The sequence below is a fragment of the Lycium barbarum genome, chromosome 6 (assembly GCF_019175385.1).
Source record: "Lycium barbarum isolate Lr01 chromosome 6, ASM1917538v2, whole genome shotgun sequence".
In the NCBI taxonomy this organism is placed as follows: domain Eukaryota; kingdom Viridiplantae; phylum Streptophyta; class Magnoliopsida; order Solanales; family Solanaceae; genus Lycium; species Lycium barbarum.
In genome coordinates, this window is record NC_083342.1 from 1,910,083 (window position 1) to 1,935,622 (window position 25,540).

Consider the following 25,540-nt stretch of genomic DNA (forward strand, 5'->3'; position numbering starts at 1 on the left):
GGGGAGAAATTAACGTAATGTCAAATATCTTACATTGCATGCCAAAGCTTAATGTGTGCCACGGTCCCATGGATGTGTATAGAGTATTACAACTTGTTTAGCCCAGTTTCTAAAAGGCTAAACGTGCTTATTTTAAAAAATAAGTAAAATAAGAAGATGAAGGTATTTGACCAAGTTTTTGATAAAATAATATATCTCTCAAACTAAGTTGATTCCGGCACCATTTTGGCCAAACAAGCTACTAGTCGTCCCAGCAAGCAATAACTCTTCTATTTTCAAGAAGATTAATATTGTGTATATAAAATAATGATCTATGGGTGAAATAAGGTTTTTTCACTCTCCTTGTATGTATTTGCTTATGTATTTTGGTCTCTATGTACTTCGGTGTTTGCGATTGATGGTCTTATTGTTCAATAATATAGATATGGAAAAGCAACTAAAGAAAAACGGGTTCAGTGTAATTTTCTTATTTCGATTTAATTATCCAATATCAAAACTTACTGACCCAAGTCCCAACTAATTCGATTCGCATTGGTACGTCCACAACATCGGCAAAACACTCGATTCCCAAATTCTCGAACTCAGTTTCTTATTAAGGATGAAGAAATCTCAACATCTCACTACACCTCTCCTCTCGGTGGCTATAATAGTTTGTATAAAAGCATCAAACTTTGCTGCCTGTAAAATTTGGAATAACTTAGAAGGAAAGCAAAATAGAAAAAGCAATGAAGCAATTAACGTTTCTGATTAGTACTTGTTGTAGAGGTTTACTGAGTATTATATAAGTGATCTGATTGTGTAATTTTTTTACGTGAAGGATGCATAAAACTTAAACTCAAATCGAAAAAGTCGAAAAAGCCATGCATGACTTGGCCAGTTTAAGTAGGTTGGTATCGGGCTATCAGCCTTCATCAATTTCTTACCATTTACATTGCTTAAGGTTGAATTTTACTTTTCCAATTTATGTTTAGACCTTTGATTATTGAACCAACTTCTTTTGGGTGCAATAGAACCAAACATTTCCTTCCCTTTTTCTTTTACCTTAGCAAACAAGCAAGTACTATCTCAAATAAAAATGAAATGAAAGTGAAATCAGAAGAGATTTGAAGGGTGGAAACCCTAGAAATGAGAGAGAAACGAATTGGGGATTTTTCTCTTCATAAAACTGATCTGAAAATACATTTACAAAAATCTGTCCAAAAATCTAATTCTATTCCTACTTATACATATCTAAGATGTGGCTACAAATTAAATTAAATGACCAGTCCGGTGGGCCTTGTACTGAGTTGGGCCTGTTGGGCCTCTGCCTTTGTGCTGGTAAATAATGTTGGACTTCAACACCCCCTTCAAGCTGGAGGGTGGATAGACACCCAGCTTGGACAAAATAGCCTGATGTTGCACATCGGAGAGGGACTTAGTCAATATATCAGCAAGTTGAGAGTGAGTGGAGATGTAATGTAAGGAAATGAGACCAACAACAAGTTTTTCACGTACAAAGTGATAGTCGAGTTCAATATGCTTAGTCCTTTCATGGGCCACTGGATTCCTGGCAATGCTGATGGCTGCCTGATTGTCACAATGAACAGAAACTGGGGAGGTAATAGAAATGCCAAAGTCATGAAACAAACGAACTAGCCAAGCAACTTCAGCCACGGTCTTCCTTAAGGCTCGATATTCAGCTTCAGCAGAGGACAAAGAGATAATGGGTTGTTTCTTAGACTTCCATGAGATAGGACTACCACCTAGTGTAATGAAATACCCAGTGACAAACCTCCTAGAGATGGGGCAAGCAGCCCAGTCAGAGTCAGAGTCAGAGTAGGCTGAGAGAGAAAGATCAGAGGAGGCGTTAAGAAAGATGCCTCTATCAGGTTCTTTGGCCAAGTACTTGAGAACATGTAGAGCAGCCAAGTGATGGGAAGATCTGGGTGTAGGAAGGAACTGGCTGAGATGCTGTACGGAGAAGGACAGATCAGGTCTAGTATGTTGTAAGAAATTAAGTTTCCCAATCAATCTGCGATATGTAGTAGGATAAGATAAGAGGTCACCAGAATCAGGGGTGAGTTTGGTGGATAAATCAAGAGGGGAAACAACAGGGGAAACAGAAGAGTAATTGTATTCAGCAAGGAGTTCCCTGGTGAACATGTGTTGGTTAATGAACAAGCCTTCAGGGCATTTGGTGACTTCAAGGCCCAGAAAATAGTGAACAGTACCCAGGTCCTTAATCTTGAACTGTTCATCCAAGAAAGATTTGAGAGAGCCCATCTCAATGGTGTCATTACCAACTAACAAAATATCATCCACATAAACAACAAGAATTACGATAGAATCACCAGATTTCTTAGTGAAAAGAGAGTAATCATTAAGACTAAGAACATAGCCCTTTGAGGTAAGGGCAGTGGACAGCTTTGCAAACCATTGTCGTGAGGCCTGTTTTAATCCATACAAGGACTTATTAAGTCTGCATACTAGCTGACCAGAGTCAGTAGAAGAAGGGGACACAATGAGGCCAGGAGGGATTTTCATATAGACCTCTTCAAAGAGGTCACCATACAAAAAAGCATTATTGACATCCATTTGGTATATAGTCCAAGAGAATTTTGCAGCAAGAGCAAGGAAACACTTGATGGTGGTAAATTTGACAATAGGAGAAAAGGTCTCAGAATAGTCAATTCCAGCTTTCTGAGTGTTACCCCTAATGACTAACCGAGCTTTGTATCTCTCAATGCTGCCATCTGATTTGTGTTTAATCTTGTAGACCCATTTGCATGGTATGGCCTTTTTGTGTGGTGGTAAGCTCACAATATCCCAAGTGTCATTGGCTTCTAAAGCCTGGAATTCCTTAAGCATGGCAGCCTGCCAAGCAGGGTTGGACACAGCCTGTTGGTAGTACATGGGTTCAATTGGACAGGACTCATAGGGTGTATATGGTTTAGTAAGAGGGACAGAATGGCAGATATAGTCCTTAAAGTGTGCAGGAGTATTTCTGATAACCCTAGAGGACTGTCGAGTGGGTTGAGAGGTAGTGGAAGATGGAATAGATGGCTGTGAATGTGAGGGAATATTCAGTTGGGATGTTGAATGAGGAGGAGCAGTAGGGGCAGAAGAAGAAGAGGAATTGGGAATAGAAGTTGGAGGAAAATCATGATCATAGCAAGATGTTGAAGGAGGAGGAAAGTAGCCAGAAGAGGGAGAGGTGGAAGGGAAGATATGTTCAAGAAAGGATACATCTCTGGAATAGATAATGGTGTGTTTGATTAAGTTGTAGAGTTTATAGCCCTTTTTTCCTATTCCATAACCCATCATTAGACAAGGAATAACTCTAGATTGCAGCTTGTCTCTAAGTGGTATGGGAACAGTAGCATAAGCCAAGCAACCAAATGACCTAAGGTGGGAATAGGAAGGGGGATTGCCATGAAGTATCTCATAAGGTGTTTTGTCAGATAAAATAGGTGAAGGAAATCTATTGATTAAGTAGGTAGTAGTGAGGACACATTCCCCCCAGAACTTTGTGGGGAGTTTGGATTGGAAAAGTAAAGCTCTTGCAGTTTCAAGGAGGTGTTTGTGTTTTCTTTCCACAACCCCATTTTGTTGTGGTGTGTGTGGGCAGGAAGTTTGGTGGGAAATGCCAACAGAGGCAAGGAATTCAGCATTGACAGAAGAGGAACCAAGTTCAAATGCATTGTCAGTCCTTATGGTTTTGATGGAAGTGTTGAATTGATTTGAGACCATAACAATGAAGGCCTTTATGACATGAAAGGCATTGCTCTTACAGGAGAGAAGGTGAGTCCATGTGGCCCTACTATGGTCATCTACAATGGTTAGAAAATACCTAAAGCCATTATATGTGGGAGTGTGATATGGTCCCCAAAGGTCAATGTGCACTAATTGAAAAGGTGTCTTGGAAACAGTATTGCTGTCCAGAAATGGCAACCTTTGTTGTCTAGCCATTGGACAAATGGGACAGATGAATGACTGTTTGTTAGATAATTTGCATGTAGATAGAGAAGGAATAGTCAATATTTTGGCAAAAGGAATATGCCCCAACCTTTGATGCCACAAGATATCAGTCTTATTTATGGAAGAGACATTACAATCAGGTGCACAAACAGGAACAAAAGAATCAGAAGAACAAGTATCTACACTAGGCGTATCAAAAATACATGGAGGAGGGAAAGAATTGACAACAGGTGAAACAGTGTTGGCACAAGATTGACTGAGTGGCAACTTCATCAGATACAGTCCATGCTCAGCTTTACCAAGTTCCAGTGGCCTCTTCAGAGAAGGGCCCTGCAAACAGCATGAAACAGTGGTGAAGAGAGCAGAACATGACAGTTGAGTAAGTATTTGATGAATGGAAATGAGATTGAACTGAAAAGAGGGCACTAACAGAACATTTGTGAGGGTAATGTGAGGAAATAATAATAATGAACCAAAGGAGCTGACTTTAACCTTGTATCCATTTGGTAAAGTAACTAGGGATGGAGTAAGTAGGGATTGAATATCATGAAGTAAATGTTTGTGTGGAGTCATGTGATTGGTGGCACCAGTATCTAGGATCCAAGAACTAACACCCTCATGAGTACTATGACATGCAATAAAACCATGTAATCTACTAACAGGATTGTTATACCAACCTGCAAAGTTAGCATATGTTTGAGAGGCTGGTTGATGTGATGGGAGTTGAAGCTGATTGAACATAGTCATGAGGTGGTCATATTGTTCCTTGGAGAAACCATGAGGTGGAACAGGATGTGTATCAACATTTATGGGATCAGATGAAGGATCAACATGAGCATATGAGGCAGATCTTTTGTTCTTAGTGAATTTGAAATCAGATGGGAACCCATGAAGCTTGTAACATTTGTCCATGGTGTGACCTGGTTTCTTGCAGTACTTACAGATGAGGTTTGGTTTTCTTGAGTCAAAGCTGACTCTTTGAGTATAGTTTCTAGGGTGGTGGCTGGAATTCCCTTGATTAGAACCAATTGAAGGAGGTGTGTAGTTAGAATTTCCCATACTAGAACCACCTGATGTGGAAGAATAAGCATGATGCCCTGAACTGAAACCAACAGAACCAGAAGTTCCTGAACTACTGTGGTGATCATACATAATTCCTTTGCCACGAGAGTTAGTAGCACTAAAGGAGGAAGAATCTGGTGAAAACATATGAGAGCTAGTGTGAATTTCTCTTTGTTTCTCATCTCTGACTAACATAGCATATGCTTTTTCAACATTTGGAACAAGGCTTAGCATGAGGATGTTACTCCTGACTGTGGAGTATGTTTCATTGAGCCCAGATAGGAACTGGATAAGTTTTTGTGTTTCGTTTAGGTCATGCATTTCCCCACAAGTGCAAGGTTTACCTAGAGATATGGTGTGGAGTTCATCCCAGAACCCTTTGAGTCGGGTATAGTATGTGGCTATGTCCAAAGAACCTTGAGAGGTAGAAGAGATGGATCTTTGGAGAGTGTAGTATTGAGACATGTTTGCTACACCATACCTATCTGATAGGTTATCCCATGCCTCTTTTGCAGTTTTGTAGTACAAAATGGTTTTTGCTATGTCTTTGGATAGGGCATTCATTATCCAGGCCTTAACCATGTTGTTACACCTCAACCAATGAGGGTACAACTGAGATTCTAGACTAGGTTCAACAAAGGTCCCATCTATGATTTGTGTTTTATTCTTTGCAGACAAGGAAATGAGCATGCCTTCTTTCCATTCCCCAAATCCATTACCGGTAAAAGGGACAGATACAAGAACACTACCATGTGTGTCAGAAGGGTGAAGGTACAAGGGATGGAAGGCATCTAAGACGGTTGAACTACCAGATACAGTTGATACAGAAACAGGTTCGGTTCCAATCGCCATATCAATCAGCCAACAACAATAACCAAACTATGCGATGCAATACTAACGATGCAGTACTACGAAACACTACAGGATTCTTCGACAATCAGCAATATAAAAGTCCTAAATCAACAAATCTTACTAACTGGAAACTGGAACCCTAGATCGAAAACTGAACAAACAAATCTTCGACTATTAGCAATTGAAACTCTAGATTGAGGATATAAGATCTCGAACAACTACAATATGGTAAAGATAGAAAAAATGGAAGAGTATCACCAGATTATCGAGTTGACCGAGTCAAAGCGAAGTCATAAACCACAATTTCTTCGATTTGCGAAGTCGGAAAACCACAATTCCTTCGATTTGCAGATCCAACTCCAATCCAACAAGATGATCTATCAACAAGCAATCTTCAATAAACGAGGCAAAAAATACTGAAATTGAAATATCGTAGGTGCGATCTTCTTCAAAATAAAAAAAAAATCTCAGATTTATGGATAGAAGCTAGGCATATACGATATTTCCCAAGATACGCTCTGATACCATGTTAATTTGCGGAAGAAAAATGAAATGAAAGTGAAATCTGAAGAGATTTGAAGGGTGGAAACCCTAGAAATGAGAGAGAAACGAATTGGGGATTTTTCTCTTCATAAAACTGATCTGAAAATACATTTACAAAAATCTGTCCAAAAATCTAATTCTATTCCTACTTATACATATCTAAGATGTGGCTACAAATTAAATTAAATGATCAGTCTGGTGGGCCTTGTACTGAGCTGGGCCTGTTGGGCCTCTGCCTTTGTGCTGGTAAATAATGTTAGACTTCAACACTCCTTTTGTTAATTAGGTGTGACTATTTTTCTAGAAATTTGGCTCATAAGAGAAAAAAAAACACTAGCTAAACATTAACTTTTAGAATTTCGTTGTCTATTATTACCTATTTAAAGACATCTCAGTAGTCGTCATTGGAAATTTTGAGCATATTACATTTTTTTGTGTCTATATTTGTCTCTGTTGAAGTTTGGGTTCTGTGAAAGTTGTGTAAGTAATTTCCTCGCGGTGTACTAGATGGCATAACACATGGAACATTATGAATTAAGCATGTCGAAATTTAGTATTTGAAATTTGGACGTCAAAAAGTTTGTGTTATTTCGATGGGGAGGAGATCAGTTTTATGATTCAATCATTTTCTACAGTTGTATACTAAGTTTTATCGAACGGGAGTTTTGGAGAAATGGTAAAGTTAATTGTTTCCATATATGTGATCTTTAAGTCACGGGTTTGAACTATAGAATCTGATGCTTTAGTCAGAGTAGATTGTCTATATATTACCCTTTTGGGTGTGAACCTTCCTTGAATCTGCATGAACACGGGATGTTTTGGAGTCCGGAGCCAAAATGGCTTATTTTCGCAGCCATTAGCTCAAAATAGGATGCGTTTTTTTTATACCAAAATGGGTATTTCGTTGGATAACCAACGAAATACCCACACAACACTGTTCCAGTGCCGAACTAATAAGTTGCATTTCGCTACACCTGTAGCGAAATGTAACAAATAATTATTTTTTTTTGCATTTCGTGAATTATGAACGAAATAGGTTTTTTTTTTTTTTTTTGTATTTCGTGAATTAATGAACGAAACTGATTTTTTTTTATTATTTTTTTTCCATTTCATGAATTAATGAACGAAATAGGTTTTTTTTTTTTTTTTTTTTTTTTTTGTATTTCGTGAATTAATGAACAAAACTGATTTTGTTTTTGGCATTTCGTGAATTAATGAACGAAATAGGTTTTTTTTTTTTGTATTTCGTGAATAAAAAAACGAAATATGATTTTTTTTATTTTGTTTATATAAAAACGAAATAGGAAAATATAATTTTTTTTTTGTATTTCGTTTATATAAAAACGAAATAGGAAAGTTTTTTTTTTTTTTTGCATTTCGTTTATATTCCGTCATCTTTTATGAAATATATGAGAGAAAAAATAAAAGTTGAAGGATATGAAACAGATAAGAGAAAAACAATAGATGAAAGATATGAGATGGATAAAAGAAAATTGAAAGACTAAGGATATACCAGAAGTAAAGATAGGACAATATTTATAAACGGAGAAAAGTAAAAAATTTCACAAATTATGTCACGAAATGTAAAAGATATTATTTTGACAACTATTCAATGCTCGTCTGAAACTGATTGAACCAACAGAAATGAACAAAAAAATAAAATTAAAACCATAGCGATATGGAGAGCAGAAAAACGGTAAAAAAAAAAGGGGGGGGGGGTTCGTTATATACCTGCGAAATGGAACAAAACATTTCGTTGGTATATAAACGAAAAAAAAAATTATTTTCCTATTTGGTTTTTATATAAATGAAATAAAATATATATATATATATATATATTCATCCTATTTCATTGGTATATGAATGAAATAATATATATATATATATATATATATATATTCCAATTTCATTTTTAGATGAACAAAATTAAAAAAAATTCATATTTCATTTTTTTAATAAACGAAATACAAAAAAAAAAATATACTATTTCGTTGATATACCAACGAAATGCAAAAAAAAAAAAAAAAAAAAAATCCAATTTCGTTTTTATATGAACGAAATAAAAAAATAAAAAAATTCATATTTCGTTTTTTAATAAACGAAATACAAAAAAAAAAAATAATAATAAAAATATATATATACTATTTCGTTGATATACCAACGAAATGCAAAAACAATATATATATATATGTTTGTTACATTTCGCTACAAGTGTAGCGAAATGCAACTAAATATTGCGGCTATGAACAATGCTAATTGTGGGTATTTCGTTGGATAACCAACGAAATAGCGAAATGCAACTAAATATTCCGGCTATAAACAGTGCTAATTGTAGGTATTTCGTTGGATAACCAACGAAATACCCATTGTGATATAAAAAAAAAAAAGGCAGCCTATTTTGGGCTATTAGCTCCAAAAACAAGTCATTTTGACTCCGGACTCGGATGTTTTGTGCCCCAGACTACCTTTTTATATATGAGTAATATTTTTTCACAAGAGAGCGATAAATAAACTATATGTAACAATTATAGAATCAATCCTTCTATTCAATCGGTAACTAATTATACGAGGTAATTTACTTTCCTTTTTTGACTGATTGCTTATTTGATGTCCTTACTAAGCCACACATTGGATTGCTTTTGATCAATGGTCATTGTGGTTATACGTGTCTCCAGCTAAGCGTATCATGTCCGCGACTTAAGTAGTACAAAAAAAGAAAAGTTGAACCAAAGTAATACAGAAAAAAAAAACACATAAATAGGATTCACGCACGAATTTCATGCGTGAAAGGACCAAACTGCAAAAAATAACAGTTTGGCCTTTCACGCACTAAATTAGTGCGTGAAAAGAGCAAACTAAAAATAGCTTACTGCCATTTTAAAGAAAATTCAGCTGAGATGTAAGAGAAATCTTTCAGTGTTGTTTCCAAGATATTTTCTTTTTCTTTTTTCTTGTTCAGTGAGAGAGAAAATGGGAGTTGGATGACTGGAGCCACCAGTGACATTTGACATCCCATGTACTCTTTTCTATTACTACAAAGGACCTTTTTTTTCCAAGTTTGGTTAACTAATAAATAAGGGTAACTTGTACTAAGTTGTAACAATAGATTAGTTTTTATTTTGTACTAAGTTGTAACAACTACTATATATTCATCTTATTTGACAGATTTTGCTAATTGAGAACAATGATGTAGAACAGGGAGAACGGTTACTGTCTTTTATTATTTCCACGTTTAGTTTCTCTTGAATCTAAGTTGAACAATTTATATATACTCCAAGTTCATTACTTCATTATCAACTATCACAAGGAGTACTATAAACCAATCATCACAACAGAATGGTGAATGTAATATTGTACAAACCAAGTATATAGTGAATGTAGTTACACTAAACCAATTATCACAAAGGTGTAGTTTATATGCGTTGAAGATTTAATTAGTAAATTAAAGTATACTTTCTTTAACGGTTTATATTTTTAGATGAGAAATCTTTGATCTGGCTATCATCCATATATAAAGAAAAATTGACATGCTTGGCCATGAAAAAGATTCCATTAGAACTTAGAAGAGCCTTGCTTAGTTAGGATGGCAATTGAACTATGTACTGTTTCCTTACTGGTTATACGCATGTAAAGCCCCAAAAATTCTAAGCTTAAAATTTTGATAATTATAGACCTAATGTTGTTATTTAATTGACCCCGAGATGGATATAGACCCACACAAGGAGGGGAACATACTGAGATTGATAATAGATATAAGGTCTCATGTAAAGTATTGATAAATTAGATAACTAATTAACGTGATGCGGGACCAAATCCTCTTGCACTTAATGGTGGAATAATATTTGGCTTTAAACTGTGGCCCCGTTTGTCCATAGATACCAAATTTTTTTTTTTTTTTTTTTAAATTTTGGAGTTGGAGTTGTGTTTGGCCATAGTTTTTGAAATTGTAGTTTTTGGTGAAATATAGTTGTAAAAAAAGTGATTTTTTTTTGAAAAATAAATTTTTTGAGTTTTTGATATTCCGGAATACAACTTCAAGTTGTATTCGGATTTTTCATGGCCAAACGTTGATTTCGAAAAAAAGTGAAAAAAAAAATCAGAATAAAGTGAATAATTTTTATGGCCAAACGGAGGCTATATTTAATGGTCAAAGAAGTGGGCCAGACTAACTTTTATTGGATAACTCATGCTTCAGATGAACAAGGAGTTAAAACTAGAATTGGTTAATTGCATAGTTCTTTTTGCATCAGCTTCTTTTAGTGCCTTAGCTTCTATAAACGAATAGTCATGCATTAACGCAATTTCTTCTCATCCGTCTAAATTTAAGCATATAAAGCTATTCGATACATGTGCTACTGATCTAGTAGAGTTGTCAAAATGGATACATGCAAGTTAACTTATTGATGGTCCCTTAAATTTGCAATCAATTATATTATATCACTGACTAAATATACACTTGTGACCAGATATGTTTTTCGGTGAAAACGAACATAATCAGTTAGAGGTTTGTTCTTATAGGGTTTGAAGATAAGTAGATTGTATCCAATCCCAAGAATTCTATAATGAGCCCGGTTCAGAGTAATAGTGAGTACGGGTAAGGCACAAATGAGCTACAAAAATAGGTAAACAATGATTCAAGAAGCTCAAAATGAGTAAATAATCAACTTGTGTATATTGCCCTCTTGAGAGAGAAAAGTAAGAGTTACAAGAGTGTGAGCAAGATGCCTTCCTTCTATCCTAAGCTATCTTTATATAAGCCAAGTTTAGACTTTTCAAACCCCAAAGTACGGGTGATGTGACCTCTCTGCGGCCCCAACATGCGGCACTCTGACCGAGGCCTGTGGACGTGACTTGAGTTTATAGGAGTGGGAGTTAGTTAGATGGATTCCCCGGACTTATTGAGCATCCGGTCTCATAAGCTAACCCCGGTGCACCTTTTACCCAATACAAGATAGATATTATTTCTCGACAAAGTTGGCGTTTGACATTTCAATCAGAGGCCCCTTTACTAAGAAAGTGATAGGTGTTAGCTGCAGCAATCATTAAAAACAAGCCAAGCTTTTGCTTTCTAGTGTTTTCTGATTCATTTATGGCATTCTACACACGTGGAATTGCATAAAGCCGTCCAACATTCACTTCCATTACTGTGCTTGATATTTTCTCATTCAGTTTATCTTCTAGTTTCATCTCCTATTTAAGCCCTCAAACCTTTTTTTCCTTCCTAAAAACATATCAGCAAGCTCTAATTTAAAGTTCGTTTAAAATTTATTATTATTCTTTCTGTCTGCCTTCTTTTTAAGGAGAAAAAGAGAGTAAATTATGTCTACCTTGGTTGAATTTTATATCCCTGGTTTGTCATGTTATAGTGTGAGAATGGCTAAAAAGATGGTGAATATGAAGCCATGGATTGAAGTTGCACCACAACTTCTTGTTTTCCCAACGAAGATTTCTCATTCTCCAAAGCTTGAGACAATCAAAGAAGTAGATAATCGAGCTGAAGAGAAAAATGAAGATCATAAAGATCTTTCATTTTGATTAGCTTTCTTCAAGAATCTCTCTAGTGTTTCTTCTTCCCTTCAAGTGTTTTTTTGGGTAAAGGTTTCGAAGAAGGGTATTAGTCTTATTGGAGTAGTTGTTAGAATAATGTGAACTCTTATATCTTCGTATGAGTATGTATATATAATGGAATGAATCTGTGATATATATAATGGAATGAATCTGTGACTGGATTCTTCACTTTCCTTTTGTGTGTGTATATGTGTGCTTTATGTCTCTACGTATTGGATATGGTTGGGAACAATCTGTCATAATGGTCTCATCTGTTATGTTTATACTACATTCGCTGGTTGGGAACAATCTGTCATAATGGTCTCATCTGTTATGTTTATACTACATTCGCTTATAGGAATCTCCACGTATTGATTAATAGTTTAAGTCTATATATATATATTAATAATGTAAGAATAATTATAATAAGTTATAGGCTAAGCTTACGAAGAAGAGGCGCATATGACATCTTAGGCGAATTTGGGGCTCGATGTGGCGTAGCCTAAAGGACAAATTCATACAGATCTAAGCCCAAAGCGGACAATGCGTATCATGAACTTGGATCGTGACTGTAACAAATTAATTACTCTTAATTTATGATTTTACAACTTATAAATACTTTTAGTTTGACCGAATACTGTGATTTTACCAACATATTTTACCGAACAAACTAACAGCTTATTATCAATTTTAGCACTTAGATCAAATACTACTATCTATTTTTAAATTCAGCTTCAATATCTAAAATTATTTTTTAGCAATTAATTCTTATCAACTATTTTTAATCAGCAAACTCAAAGGGTTTAAATTACATTAGTTAGGTTGTTCCACATCTTATTAAGAGAATATGTTATTGTCTCTTATATCATCTCGTCTATTAGCCTTATCTCAAAAGCTAATTTTTGGAATTGCTATATGTAGGGATACCGTACAATCTAACTCTGGTTTAATAAGTTTGTTTAGGAGAAAAGTTAACTCAAAGTCGTCCTTCAACATAAACAGATGCTATTATGTTTCAGAAATTTGAAATGAAATAATCAGTGGAGAGGATTCGATGCGTCGACATGGAAAGTAAATTTGCACTCTTGTTTATATCAACTTATTATGATTAAAGAATTTAATCTGGCTAACGGATATAAATATTTGTACAAACATATGTCATTACATAGTAATTACTTATAATACTCTTCAAATAATATGATTGTGTTACACTATCAATTTAAAAAATTAAACTCGTGCATTTTATGAACAACAAACATCTTTTTCCCTGAGTCGCAAGTAATTAATTAGTACAAATCGAAAATACAGCGACAACCAATTCCACTGCCAAATGGCACCAAAACGCTACTGATTAGAATTAGTACGTTCGGAGTAGAATTTGAGCCGTGAATGTTGTTTTCTTGGGTGGAAGAAAAGAAGAAAGAATAGAAACAGTTCAACTATCCAACATGACTACGCAAATTAAGGGGAACAAAATCAAAAGATATTTTTTGTCTTACATATATAGTCGCATGCTCAGAACGTCTAAATGAAATTTACTTATAAGTTTCTGGGAAACTAATGACATGGGTCCCACAAATAATTCAAAAGAAGACAAGCTTTGGCTTTTTTAGTGGCTCCTCTTTGCTTTTAGATTCATTATTTATGGCATTCTACACACGTGGAGTTGCATAACACCGTCCATCACCTCATAGAGTTCTTGATATTTTTCTCATTCAAAAAAATATACTCCCTATTTAAACTCTCCAACCTTTTGCTTTTCTTACTTAATTAAATCACTACAAAGCACTTTCAACTCCTAAAAATCTTCAATATTGATCACTCTCTTTCTCTTGGGGTTGAATTTTCTGTGTGACCATATATATATATAATGGCGAAGAAGATGGTGATTAATATGAAGCCATGGATTGAAGTGGCACCATCACTTGTTCTTTCTCCAAAAAAGATTTCTCATTCTCCAAAACTTGAAACCATTAAAGAAGAAGATGGAGCAGAAGGTCAAGATGGGGATGATAAAAAGACCTCATGTTAGCTATCTTCAAGAATATTTATAATGTACTAGCTAGTTCTACTTTTCTTGACTTTTTTTTATGGTTAAGGGGAGAAATTAAGGTAATGTGAAATATTCTACATTGCATGCCAAAGCTTAACGTATGCCACGGATGTGTATAGAGTATTACAACTTGTTTAACCAAGTTTCGAAAAGGTAAAATGTGCTCATTTTTAAAAAACAAGTACTTATTTAAGAAGATGAAGATATTTGACCAAGTTTTTGGTAAAATATACCTCTCAAAATAAGCTGATTCCGGCACCAATTTGGCCAAACAAGCTACTAGTCGCCTGAGCAAGCAATAATTCTTCTAAAGGACAAATTCGTACAGATCTGAATATATATTGTGTATGTAAACGAATGATCTATGGGTGAAATAAGGTTTTTTCACTCTCCTTGTATGTATTTGCTTATGTATTTTTGTCTCTATGCATTTTCGGTGTTTGCAATTGATGGTCTTCTTGTTCAATAATATAGATATGGAAAAGTAAATAAAGAAAAACGGGTTCAGTGTAATTTTCTTATTTCGATTTAATTATCCAGTATCAAAACCTACTGACCCAATTCCCAACTAATTCGATTCGCATTGGTACGTCCATAGTATCGTCAAAACACTCAATTCCCAAATTCTCCAACTCAGTTTCTTATTAAGGATTAAGAAATCTCAGCATCTCACTACACATCTCCTCTCCGTGGCTATAATAGTTTGTATAAAAGCATCAAACTTTGCTGCTGTTAAATTTGGAATAAATTAGAAGGAAAGAAAAATAGAAAAAGCAATGAAGCAATTAAGTTTCTGGAATTTAGGACTGAAGTAAGCCATTATTTAAACCAATTCATCAAAATAATACATTTTTTCTTGAAAATTTATAGAAATAGAATAAACGTATTCTGCAGTAACTTATTAGGCAATATTTTATTCAAAAAAATCTAACGGGGGCAAAAAAGTTAGTGGTTGACAGTGTTAAAAGGATAATACGTAATTATGAGTAACTTTTACCCTTAATACGTAACTGAGAGTAACGACTCTAAGAATTCATGCACGAATAACTTTTGTACGAAATTTGACAATGATTGATTTTAAAGTCGTAACCCAAAGTTACGAATTCAGGCTAAAACGTAACTGACATTAACGTTTCTACAATGATCCAGTGAGCTATGTATAATATTTTGATTTCAAAAGAATGAGATAGATCATTGTCATCCAGTGAACTTATGACAGTGCAGGCTAAAAGTTATAAAAAAGATAAATACGTCATATTTCATTTTATTTGTTTTAATTTAATCAGATACGAATTTTTAAGAAAATAAAAAAACTTTAAAATTTTGTGATTTTAATAAATATATTATAATATTTCTTATATAACTTTAAACCTATTATGTTATATGTCGAAATAAAAAAAAACAGTATTAAATATAAAAAGTGAATTTAAAGAAAATACATAAATTGAATCGAAGTGAATCTTAAAAGACCCACATTATAATGTTCATAAGTACAGGTTAGCTGTGTTTCATGGCTTAAACATGACATATCAATTGTCATCATAATTTTAATGTGAATTACAATTCGACGATAAAATATGTACTAATGTACATGCAGTTTTTTGTGACGTATATAATCGAGATATCATACTTATAAAACCAATCAAAATTCTTAAGCAAAAACTTGAGTTTTTTGTCTACATCTATAATTGATTGGACAAATTTTCTTAAATATCTATAACTAAGACCAAATTCACTGTAATTTTTTTCTAAATTATATAAACTTTCCAAATAAAGGAACACTCTCAAACACCATATACATAATATTTTCTAAATATAGGCGGTGCTATGATTTAAAATTTCGGCGTTATGAACTCATCATCAAATGGATAGCTCGTTTACTAATTGGTTTGCAATTAAAATAGTTATAATAAAAGTGACCTATCTCATTCTTTCGAACCTGAATGATTAAACTCGCTCACTAGATCATTGTAGAAATGTTATTGTTAGTTATGTTTTAGCCTGAAATTGTTACTCTGGGTTACGACTTTAAAATCAATCAATGTTAGATTTCGTATAAAAGTTGTCTGTGCCTGGATTCTTAGAGTCGTTACTCTCAGTTACGTATTAAGGATAAAACGTTACTTACAAGTACGTATTATCCTATAACACCGTCAACCACTAACTTTTTTGCCCGTTAGATTTTGAAATAAAATAATGTCTAATACGTTACTACGGAATACGTTTATTCTAGTTCTGTAAATTTTCAAAAAAATGTATTATTTTGGTAAATTGGTTTAAATAATGGCTTACTTCGGTCAAAAATTCTAAGTATCTGATTAGTTCTTGTTGTAGAGGTTACTATTATATAAGTGATCTGATTGTGTAAAATTTTTTTACGTGAACGATGCATAAAACTTAAACTCAAATTGAAAATGTCGAAAGAGCCATGCATGACTTGGCCAGTTTAAGTAGGTTGGTATCGGGCTCTCAGCCTTCATCAATTTCTTACCACTTGAATTGCATAATGTTGAATTTTACTCTTCCAATTTATGTTTAGACCTTTGATTATTGAACCAACTTCTTTTGGGAGCAATAGAACCAAACATTTCCTTCACTTTTTCTTTTACCTTAGCAAACAAGCAAGTACTGTCTCAAACGTGAATATGTATACATACAAGCCCTCGTTTTGTTAACTAGGTGTGAGTATTTTTCTGGAAATTTGGCTCATAAGAGAAATTAAAAAAACAAACAAAAAAAAAAAAACTAGCTACACATTAATTTTTAGAAGTCCATTGTCTATTATTAACTATTTAAAGACATCTCACTGTTGCGACATAGCCTCCTACGTGCATGTTGCATGAGAATAGGGGTCCAATTCTAGTAGGAGTAGAACTCTTGTGTATCTGTTCAAGTACATATTCAGTAGAATACTTAGAATATGAAGTGTACTAGGAGTAATATACGAAGTATACTAAGAGTATACTAGGAGTCTTACATAGTGTGTTAAAGTTAGGACTACTCTAGTCTAGTGTGTATAAATAGATGCACATACTGTACGAGTTATTCATTCAAGCAATATAAAATTCCTTCCTCCTCTTTGGCTGTGTATTTCTACATGGTATCAGAGCGTATACACGCATAAAACTACGCTGCCCAAATAACCTACTCAAGATACAATGGCCTCAACTTCTATCCCAACCTCTTTGTCACTTTCTGCATCTTCACTGCACCATCTGATGGCTGCATGCCCTATCAAGATTAATCCTACCAACTATCTTATTTGGAGGACTCAAATTATGCAATTGATGCAGGTCATGAAAGTGACAAAACTAATTCAGGAGAACAAGCCTGAGAAGTGTCAAACTGAAGACAAAGATGACACTGGGAAGGCTGTTGATGCAAAACAAAATGAGAAAGATCCTAAAACAGGTTGGGATGAGCAAGATGTGTTGGTGAGGACCCGGATCTCAGGGACTATGACTGAAGAGAGTATGTACCTTATTGTTGGCTGTTCAACAGCCAAGGAGATGTGGGAATGCTTAGAAGAGGCCTATCTTCAAGCAACAAAGGACAAGGAGTTCTAGCTTAAGCAACAGCTGCAAAACATTAAGTTAGGAACAAAGAAACTTGATGATTACTTGAAGGAATTCAAAGGCATATATGATGGACTTGCTGCCATACACGAGCCAGTTGATGAAGATAGCAAAGTTATTAAGTTTGCTAGAGGTTCGAAATATAAAACTTTTAGAACTGTTATGTTGGGAAAAGCTCCTTATCCCACTTTGAATCAATTTGTCAATGCTCTTAGAGGTTTTGACATGAGGGAAGAAGAGGAGGAGGTGCCACAATAGAACTACAACATGGCTTTCACTACTCAAAGAGGCAGAGGAAGAGGTAATTACAATCAAAGGAGAGGAGGTAACTCAAACTTCAACTCAAGAGGTAGAGGCTTCAGGCCCGCAGGACAGGCAAATACAAATCAAAGTAATCAAAGTATGCGGTCTCAAAACACTGGAAAGGGAAAAACAACAGCATAAGCATGCCAGATCTGTGGAAGGAACAATCACTCTGCCTTGAAGTGTTTCTACAGATGGGACTACTCATATCAAGATGAAGAAGATCTTCCTCAGGCTCTAACTGCTGTCAACTTGCAGAATTCCATAGGAGAAGATGATACTATGTATGTGGATTCTGGTGCAACAACACACATGACAAATATCACAGGTAATTTATCTGACCTTCATCCCTATAAAGGAATTGACAAAATAATTGTTGGAGATGGATTACAGTTAGAAATCACACATGTTGGAAACACCAAGAAGTCAAGTCTGAAAATTAAGGATATATTGGTAGTTCCTACAATCACAAAGAATCTTCTCTCAGTTAGTAAACTTGCAAAGGATAACTGTGCAAAACTTGTGTTTGATGAGTTTAGTTTTCTTGTTAAGGACAAGAAGCAAGGGGCACTGCTGGCCAAGGGAACTAACACAGCAGGACTTTATCAATTGGAAGACAACAACCTCTTTGCTCTAACAGCATCACAGGATTGGAAGAAGTTAGAAAGTATTTGGCACTCTAGATTAGGTCACCTTAGTTTGAAGTCTTTAAAGTTTTCGAGTAGTAATAAGAGTATTAATGTTAGAAGTTGGAATAAGGTGCCTGCTATCTGTACTAGCTGTCAGTTAGGGAAAAGTTGTAAGCTTCCTTTTGATTCAAGAAATAAAATTGAGAAGTTTCTTTTACGTAAAATACACTATGATCTATGGGGACCAGCACCAGTTGAGTCCTCACAACATATGAAGTGCTATGTCATTTTTGTGGATGATCATACAAGATACACCTGGCTTTATCCTCTAAAGAAGAAATTTGAGTTTTGTGAAGTCTTTCTTAAGTTCCAGAAAATGGTAGAAAAACAGTTTTCAAATACTATCAAAATCTTTCAATGTGATAGAAGTGATGAGTTCACGCAAACTGAGTGTGTTAAGCACTTGGAAAACTATGGCATTGTTAGACATGTATCTTGTCCCCATACCCCTAAACAAAATGGCATATGTGAGAGAAAACACAGACATATAGTGGAAACAGGCCTGACACTACTGATTTATGCTAAACTACCTCAGTTCCTATGGGTTGAAGCCTTTTTAAGTGCTGTTTTGTTTTATAAACAGAATGCCCTCCTCAGTTCTAAGGAAGGAAGTTCCTTTTGTGAAACTTCATGGTGCCTCTCCTGATTACAACAGCTTGAAAGTATTTGGGTGCAGGTGTTACCCTTATATAAAAGGCCAGAACAAATTCTCCCCAAAGACGTATCCGTATATGTTTATAGGCTATAGCAGCTTACATAAAGGATACAGGTGTTATCATCACAAACTAGGAGAGTCTATGTATCTAGGCATGTCATTTTTGATGAACTTAATCTGCCTTATGTTCAAGAAAATCAGCCTAACAACAACAAATCCTCTTCCCTTCATCTAGCTATTTTCCTAGAATTCTTCTCTGATGTGCAGCATTCAAATGACACTATGACTTCAGGGGAAATGGTGGACCAAGCTGCAACAACAACAACACAACATATGCTTGTTCCTGATCAACAGGAGATGAACCAAACAACAACACAACATATGCTTGTTCCTGATCATCAGCAGCATGCTCAATTCTCAGATCACAGTAACGATGAGAGTCATAGCAGTGCTGCTGATTATAGTAGTGATGATAAAAGTCATAGTGGTACTGATGATCATGATAGTGATAGGGATATTAGCTCAGGTGATGAATCAATGCAACAAAATCCAACAAACACAGATGCAGGAAACAACAATAATGAAGCACAAAAGTCCAAAACTGTGTCAATTCATAATCCACAGGGTATACAGTTGGAAGTTGACTTAACAAGGTGGTTCAACACTGGAAGTAATGAAAATATTATTCCAAGCTCATCAGGAGTGAGTGAAGCTGCATAAGTAGAAGGATAAGAAACTACAGAAGGAAATCATCACATGGTGACTAGATTCAAAGAAAAAAGATACCTATAACTCACACTTCACTAACAGCTAAAAGATCAGACATAGAGCCTGAAACTGTAAGTCAAGCCCTTGCTAGTCCACATTGGTATGAAGCAATGCAAGAAGAGATTGATGCACTGCATAAAAACCAAACCTGGACACTTGTGCCAAAAACTGCAGGCATGAATATTGTTGGTTCAAGATGGGTATTCAAGACTAAGCTAAAGTCTGATGGCACTATTGACTGGCACAAGGCCAGATTAGTTGCAAAAAAGGGTATTCTCAACTTGAGGGCATTGACTTTGAAGAAACCTTTAGCCCATTGATCAAAGCTACTACTATAAGAGTAGTGTTATCAGTTGTTGTGAGCTTAAATTGGTCCATCAAGCAATTAGATGTCAAGAATGCTTTTTTGCATGGTTTCTTCAAGAAGAAGTGTACATGAGTCAACCTCCAGGATTCATTGATCCCAAGCATCCAAAACATGTTTGTCTTCTTAAAAAGGCATTGTATGGGCTAAAACAGGCACCCAGGGCCTGGTTTGACAGGTTTAGCCTCTATCTGCTTCATCTTGGTTTTAAATGCAGCAAGGCAGACTCATCCTTGTTTATTCTTCAATGCAAGAGAGGGACTATTCTACTCCTTCTATATGTAGATGACATAATCATTACAGGAAGCTCAGATGAACTCATCACAGATATCCTTACTAGTCTTGCAAAGGAATTTTCCATGAAAGATCTTGGTTCATTACAATTTTTTCTGGGAACTGAAGTACAATATTTCAAAGGAGGAATTCATCGAAGTCAAAGGAAGTATGCTGCAGAACTACTCAAGAAAACTGATATGGCCCTTGCAAAATCAGTTAGTACACCATTGGCGCAAAAATATGGTTTGCAACTGAGCACAGGCAACTTGGTTGATGCATCCTCTTATAGAAGCATTGTGGGAAGCCTGCAATATCTTACACTAACTAGGCCTGATTTATCACATGCAGTGAACTTAGTTAGTCAGTTTATGTAAGCACCAACTAGTGAACATCTTCAGCCTGTAAAGAGGATTCTCATATATGTGAAAGGAACATCTCACTGTGGGCTAAGATTGCTTGCTAGATCACCTTTCAAGCTTTATGGTTTCTCAGATGCAGACTGGGGTGGATGTACAACAACAAGGAGATCAACCACAGGGTATTCAATATATCTAGGTGCAAATTGTGTGTCTTGGGCTTCAAAGAAACAACATACAGTGTCAAGATCCAGTGCTGAAGCAGAATACAGAGCACTTGCTTCAATAACAGCTGAAATAACCTGGATAGCTTACATTCTAAGGGATATAGGTGTATACTTAAAATTAGCACCAACACTGTTTTGTGATAAAATTAGTGCACTATACATGACTGTCAATCCTATTTTACATGCCAGAACCAAACACGTGGAAATGGTTTATCACTTTGTAAGAGAGAAAGTAGCTAGAGGACAGCTTGTGACACACTTTGTGCGATCAAAGGATCAATTGGCAGATATACATACCAAAGCATTGACAAAACAGGAGTTTGCAAAATTCAGAAGCAAGCTCGGAGTATGTGTTCCACCTCCACACTAGCTTGAGGAGAAGTGTTGCGACATAGCCTCCTACGTGCATGTTGCATGAGAATAGGAGTCCAGTTCTAGTAGGAGTAGAACTCTTGTGTATCTGTTCAAGTACATATTCAGTAGAATACTTAGAATATGAAGTGTACCAGGAGTAATATACGAAGTACACTAAGAGTATACTAGGAGTCTTACATAGTGTGTTAAAGTTAGGACTACTCTAGTCTAGTGTGTATAAATAGATGCACATACTATACGAGTTATTCATTCAAGCAATATACAATTCCTTCCTCCTCTTTGGCTGTGTATTTCTACACTCACTATTTCTGTAGTGGTCATGATTGGAAATTTTGAGTATTTTTTGTTGTGTCTAGATTTGGCTCTGTTGAAGTTAATTTGGCTTCTGCGAAAGTTGTGTACGTAATTTCCTCGCGGTGTACTATGGCATAACACATGGAACATTATGAATTAAGCATGTATAGTTTTAGTATTTGAAATTTGGACGTCAAAAAGTTTGTGTAATTTCTTTGGATGGGGAGGAGATTGATTTTATGATTCAATAATTTTTCTTCAGTTGTAATTTTTATCGAATATGTGTTTTGGAGTAATGGTAAATATTTATATATATATATATGTAATCTATAAATCATGGATTTGAACGGTGGAATCAATCACTTATGCTTGAGTCAGAGTAGACTGCCTACATTACACCCTTTTAAGATGCGAACCTTTCTCGAATCTGAATGAACATAGGATGTTTCGTGCACCAAACTATCTTTTTATATAATATTTTTCACAAGAGAGTGATCAGTAAACTATAAAAATTCCATTCAAACGGTAATTTTTTTTTTTTTTTTTGACTGATCACTAGTTAGATGTCCACATGAGCCACATATTGGATTGCGTTTGATCAATGGTTGATGTGGGTTATACGTGTCTCCAGCTAAGCGTGTCATGTAGGAACATAAAAATGTACTCGTTTTTCCCCAATGGAACAGTGTTCGTTTGACATGTCGCATTCCAATATATATCTTTGACAACTACTGTACATTCATCTTATTCGACAGATTTTGCCAATTGGGAACAATGATGTAGAACAAGGAGAACGGTTACTGTCTTTTATTATTTCCACGTTTAGTTTCTCTTGAATCTAAGTTGAACAATTTATATATACTCCAAGTTCATTACTTCATTATCAACTGTCACAAGGAGTACTATAAACCATTATCACAAAAGAATAGTGAATGTAATATTGTACAAACCAAGTTACACTAAATCAATTATCACAAAGGTGTAGTTTGTATGAGTCGAAGATTTAATTAGTAAATTGAAGTATACTTTCTTTAACAGTTTATATTTTTAGATGAGAAATCTTTGATCTGGCTATCATCCATTAAATAAAGAAAATTTGACGTGCTTGACCATGAAAAAGATTCCATTACAACTTAGAAGAGCCTTGCTTAGTTAGGATGGCAATTGAACTATATACTGTTTTCTTACTGGTTATACGCACACATTCGGTTTTGTTTAATTTGTGTCTAGACTTGTCTCTATCATTGAATTTTGAGTTAGTACTGTACGAGAGTATTCAGCTAACTTTGGCTGCTAAGGAATTTAGATGCCAGAATAAAACTTGGAATACTATTCAGCAACATATTTAAGGTAAAAATAATTTTTTCTGTACATTTTCCACTTCGGAACACTTCTGCACTGTTTAAAGTTCGGGTTTGTCAAACCTAAAAAGATCTGAAGTAAGGTTTGACTGAACTTTAGACATGTGTGTCTAAACTTGAGTCATATGAAACTTTAGATATTTTGTCTGAATTTATACGCTTATAAAGCCTAACTTCACATAATGCATGTTAGAACTTGTTCAGAAGTGCACATAATGCAGGTTAGAACTTGTTCAGAAGTGCATAGCGTTGCAAATTTATACACACTACATGTATACTTAAAAAGTGATCTGAAAATCGGGATCACTTTGGCAATATCTAAGGTCAAGATCCAATTTTTGGACTTCCAAATGTTCGTTTGTTTGGATAATAGCCTTGGGCTAAATTTGTGGAGGCCCAACAACTGACCAGGTCAAATGCAATATCTGATGAACAAATTAGAAGTTTTTCATTGCTAATACTACTAAATTTTGCATGAGGGCAATCTTTTAAACGTACAAGTATAATTCATCATGCAAATGGAGACTAATTAAAATTTCTAGAGCCGAAAATTATGTGATAAATAAGAAAGATCATAAGAGACCATTACAAGTGTGTGTGTGTGTGTGATAAATAAGAAAGATCATAAGAGACCATTACAGCTTAATAAGGCTAGTCATTACCTTCTTTACTTCTTAGGCGTTCAACTAATCAGGACATCCACCCAGTGGTCCGATCTCCATGCCAAATACTTACATGAAAATTATATTGAGCTAATAAGGAGATAGATTGATTCTTCAATATGGCCTACAGTGTAGTATAAGATCATGTTAGTGAGTTTAAACTCATTTACATTCGACCTGAGCTATGTATATATACGGAAAATTATTAAGATTACAACTTTAATGTCCTATATTTCTCGCCCAGATAATCTAACAAGAGGAAAAAGGAAAATCTTACTACACTAACACCAAGAAACAATGAAACATAATTTCTCACCCACATGTGTACTATTTTTGCTAGAGAAACCCTAATATTATCCTTCTACATTATTTTGGTCACGGCCTCCGTTAAATACATCGGTGTTCGAACACGTGGTAATCTTCCAAGCAACAAATTATTTAAGACCATGGTAAGTATACATTAAGGGATGGCTTGATTTATAAATAAGTTATACCGGGATTATAATATACAAAGTAACGTAAATAATGTAGATTTTTTTTTTACTGATAGATGTTTGATTCAATGAACTACAATTAGAGTATAAAAAGTTAATATAACATATGTGTTTGGTTTAAACCATGTAAAACTTGAAAAAAAAAAAATCAATTTTAATTTTGACTTTCTTAATAGATTTTGAGAGAAAAATTTTGAAAAAGGAGAATTGCGTCATTTTGTTGTTTAACCCAGAATTGCTATCTCACATAAAGAGTGGTATAGATGAATATGAAAATAATACCACCAATTGGGGATTACTAATCTTGAAATTAAAAATTCTACCAAAATCGGTATAAAACAATTCCACATCTAATCTCGCTATCATTATCCTTTTATCTTAATTTGTAATCGAACGACCCCTAAGTCCCTAATAAAATGAATAAATTGGTAAATGTATCATTATCCTACATTAAATTAATTCAAGACGAATTGGATGTTTCTTGATATACTATTAAATTAGGAGGGGAGATGAGATGCAATTGATACATATTTGGACTTTAATGGATAAAAGGAATAAATGAGTCATGACAGGCGGTCATTTAAACAAATATTGGGCGGCTGGTTATTTCTATTACTAAACTATATGTAATGCTTAGCTATTTGGACGGTGCATTACAACCCCAACTCAATTATCATCTACTATAGAGCAACTTAACAGGAAATTAAATTAATATTTGGTGTATTATACATCTTAGACATTATTGTGATTTTTCCTCTTTTAGGCTGTTTATGACTGAGGGTGTCGTCTAATAGGCTATTTTACAAGTATTTTTCATTGTATTTTCAGCTAAAGTTATATATTTTGATAAAAATAATTTTAAATTTAATTTTTATAAATTTTAGTCAATATAAGCACTATATAATATACTAATTATATACTTCATATACACTAGAGTGTACGCCAACAATACTTGCAATCTATTAAGATTAGGGGGTGATTTTTTTTTCTAACGGACTGATTAAAAACATTAAAATTCCCAAGAGAAATATGCTAATGATCATCCAAAATCTCATAATAACAAGTACCACATGTTATACATATCATTTGTTTGTAGGATTAGGCCTTTTTTTTTTTTTGTGCTTTCA

The 25,540-nt window shown here is 34.7% G+C and overlaps 1 protein-coding gene across 1 annotated transcript; it reads left to right on the forward strand.

Moving 5' to 3' along the window:
• Positions 1–20,439: 20,439 nt before the first annotated feature.
• Positions 20,440–21,597, forward strand: LOC132600296 (uncharacterized mitochondrial protein AtMg00810-like). Its single transcript, XM_060313364.1, has 2 exons — positions 20,440–21,000; positions 21,043–21,597. The coding sequence occupies exons 1-2, from the start codon at positions 20,440–20,442 to the stop codon at positions 21,595–21,597; spliced, it is 1,116 nt and encodes a 371-aa protein (XP_060169347.1).
• The last annotated feature ends 3,943 nt before the right edge of the window (positions 21,598–25,540 follow it).

What these genes read in the sequence shown, in the direction of transcription:
- LOC132600296 (XM_060313364.1), top strand. Translation starts at nt 20,440, where the DNA reads ATGAGTCAACCTCCAGGATTCATTGATCCCAAGCATCCAAAACATGTT. An exon ending in TATCACATGCAGTGAACTTA is followed by an intron (nt 21,001 to 21,042) that starts GTTAGTCAGTTT and finishes GAACATCTTCAG; the next exon opens with CCTGTAAAGAGGATTCTCAT.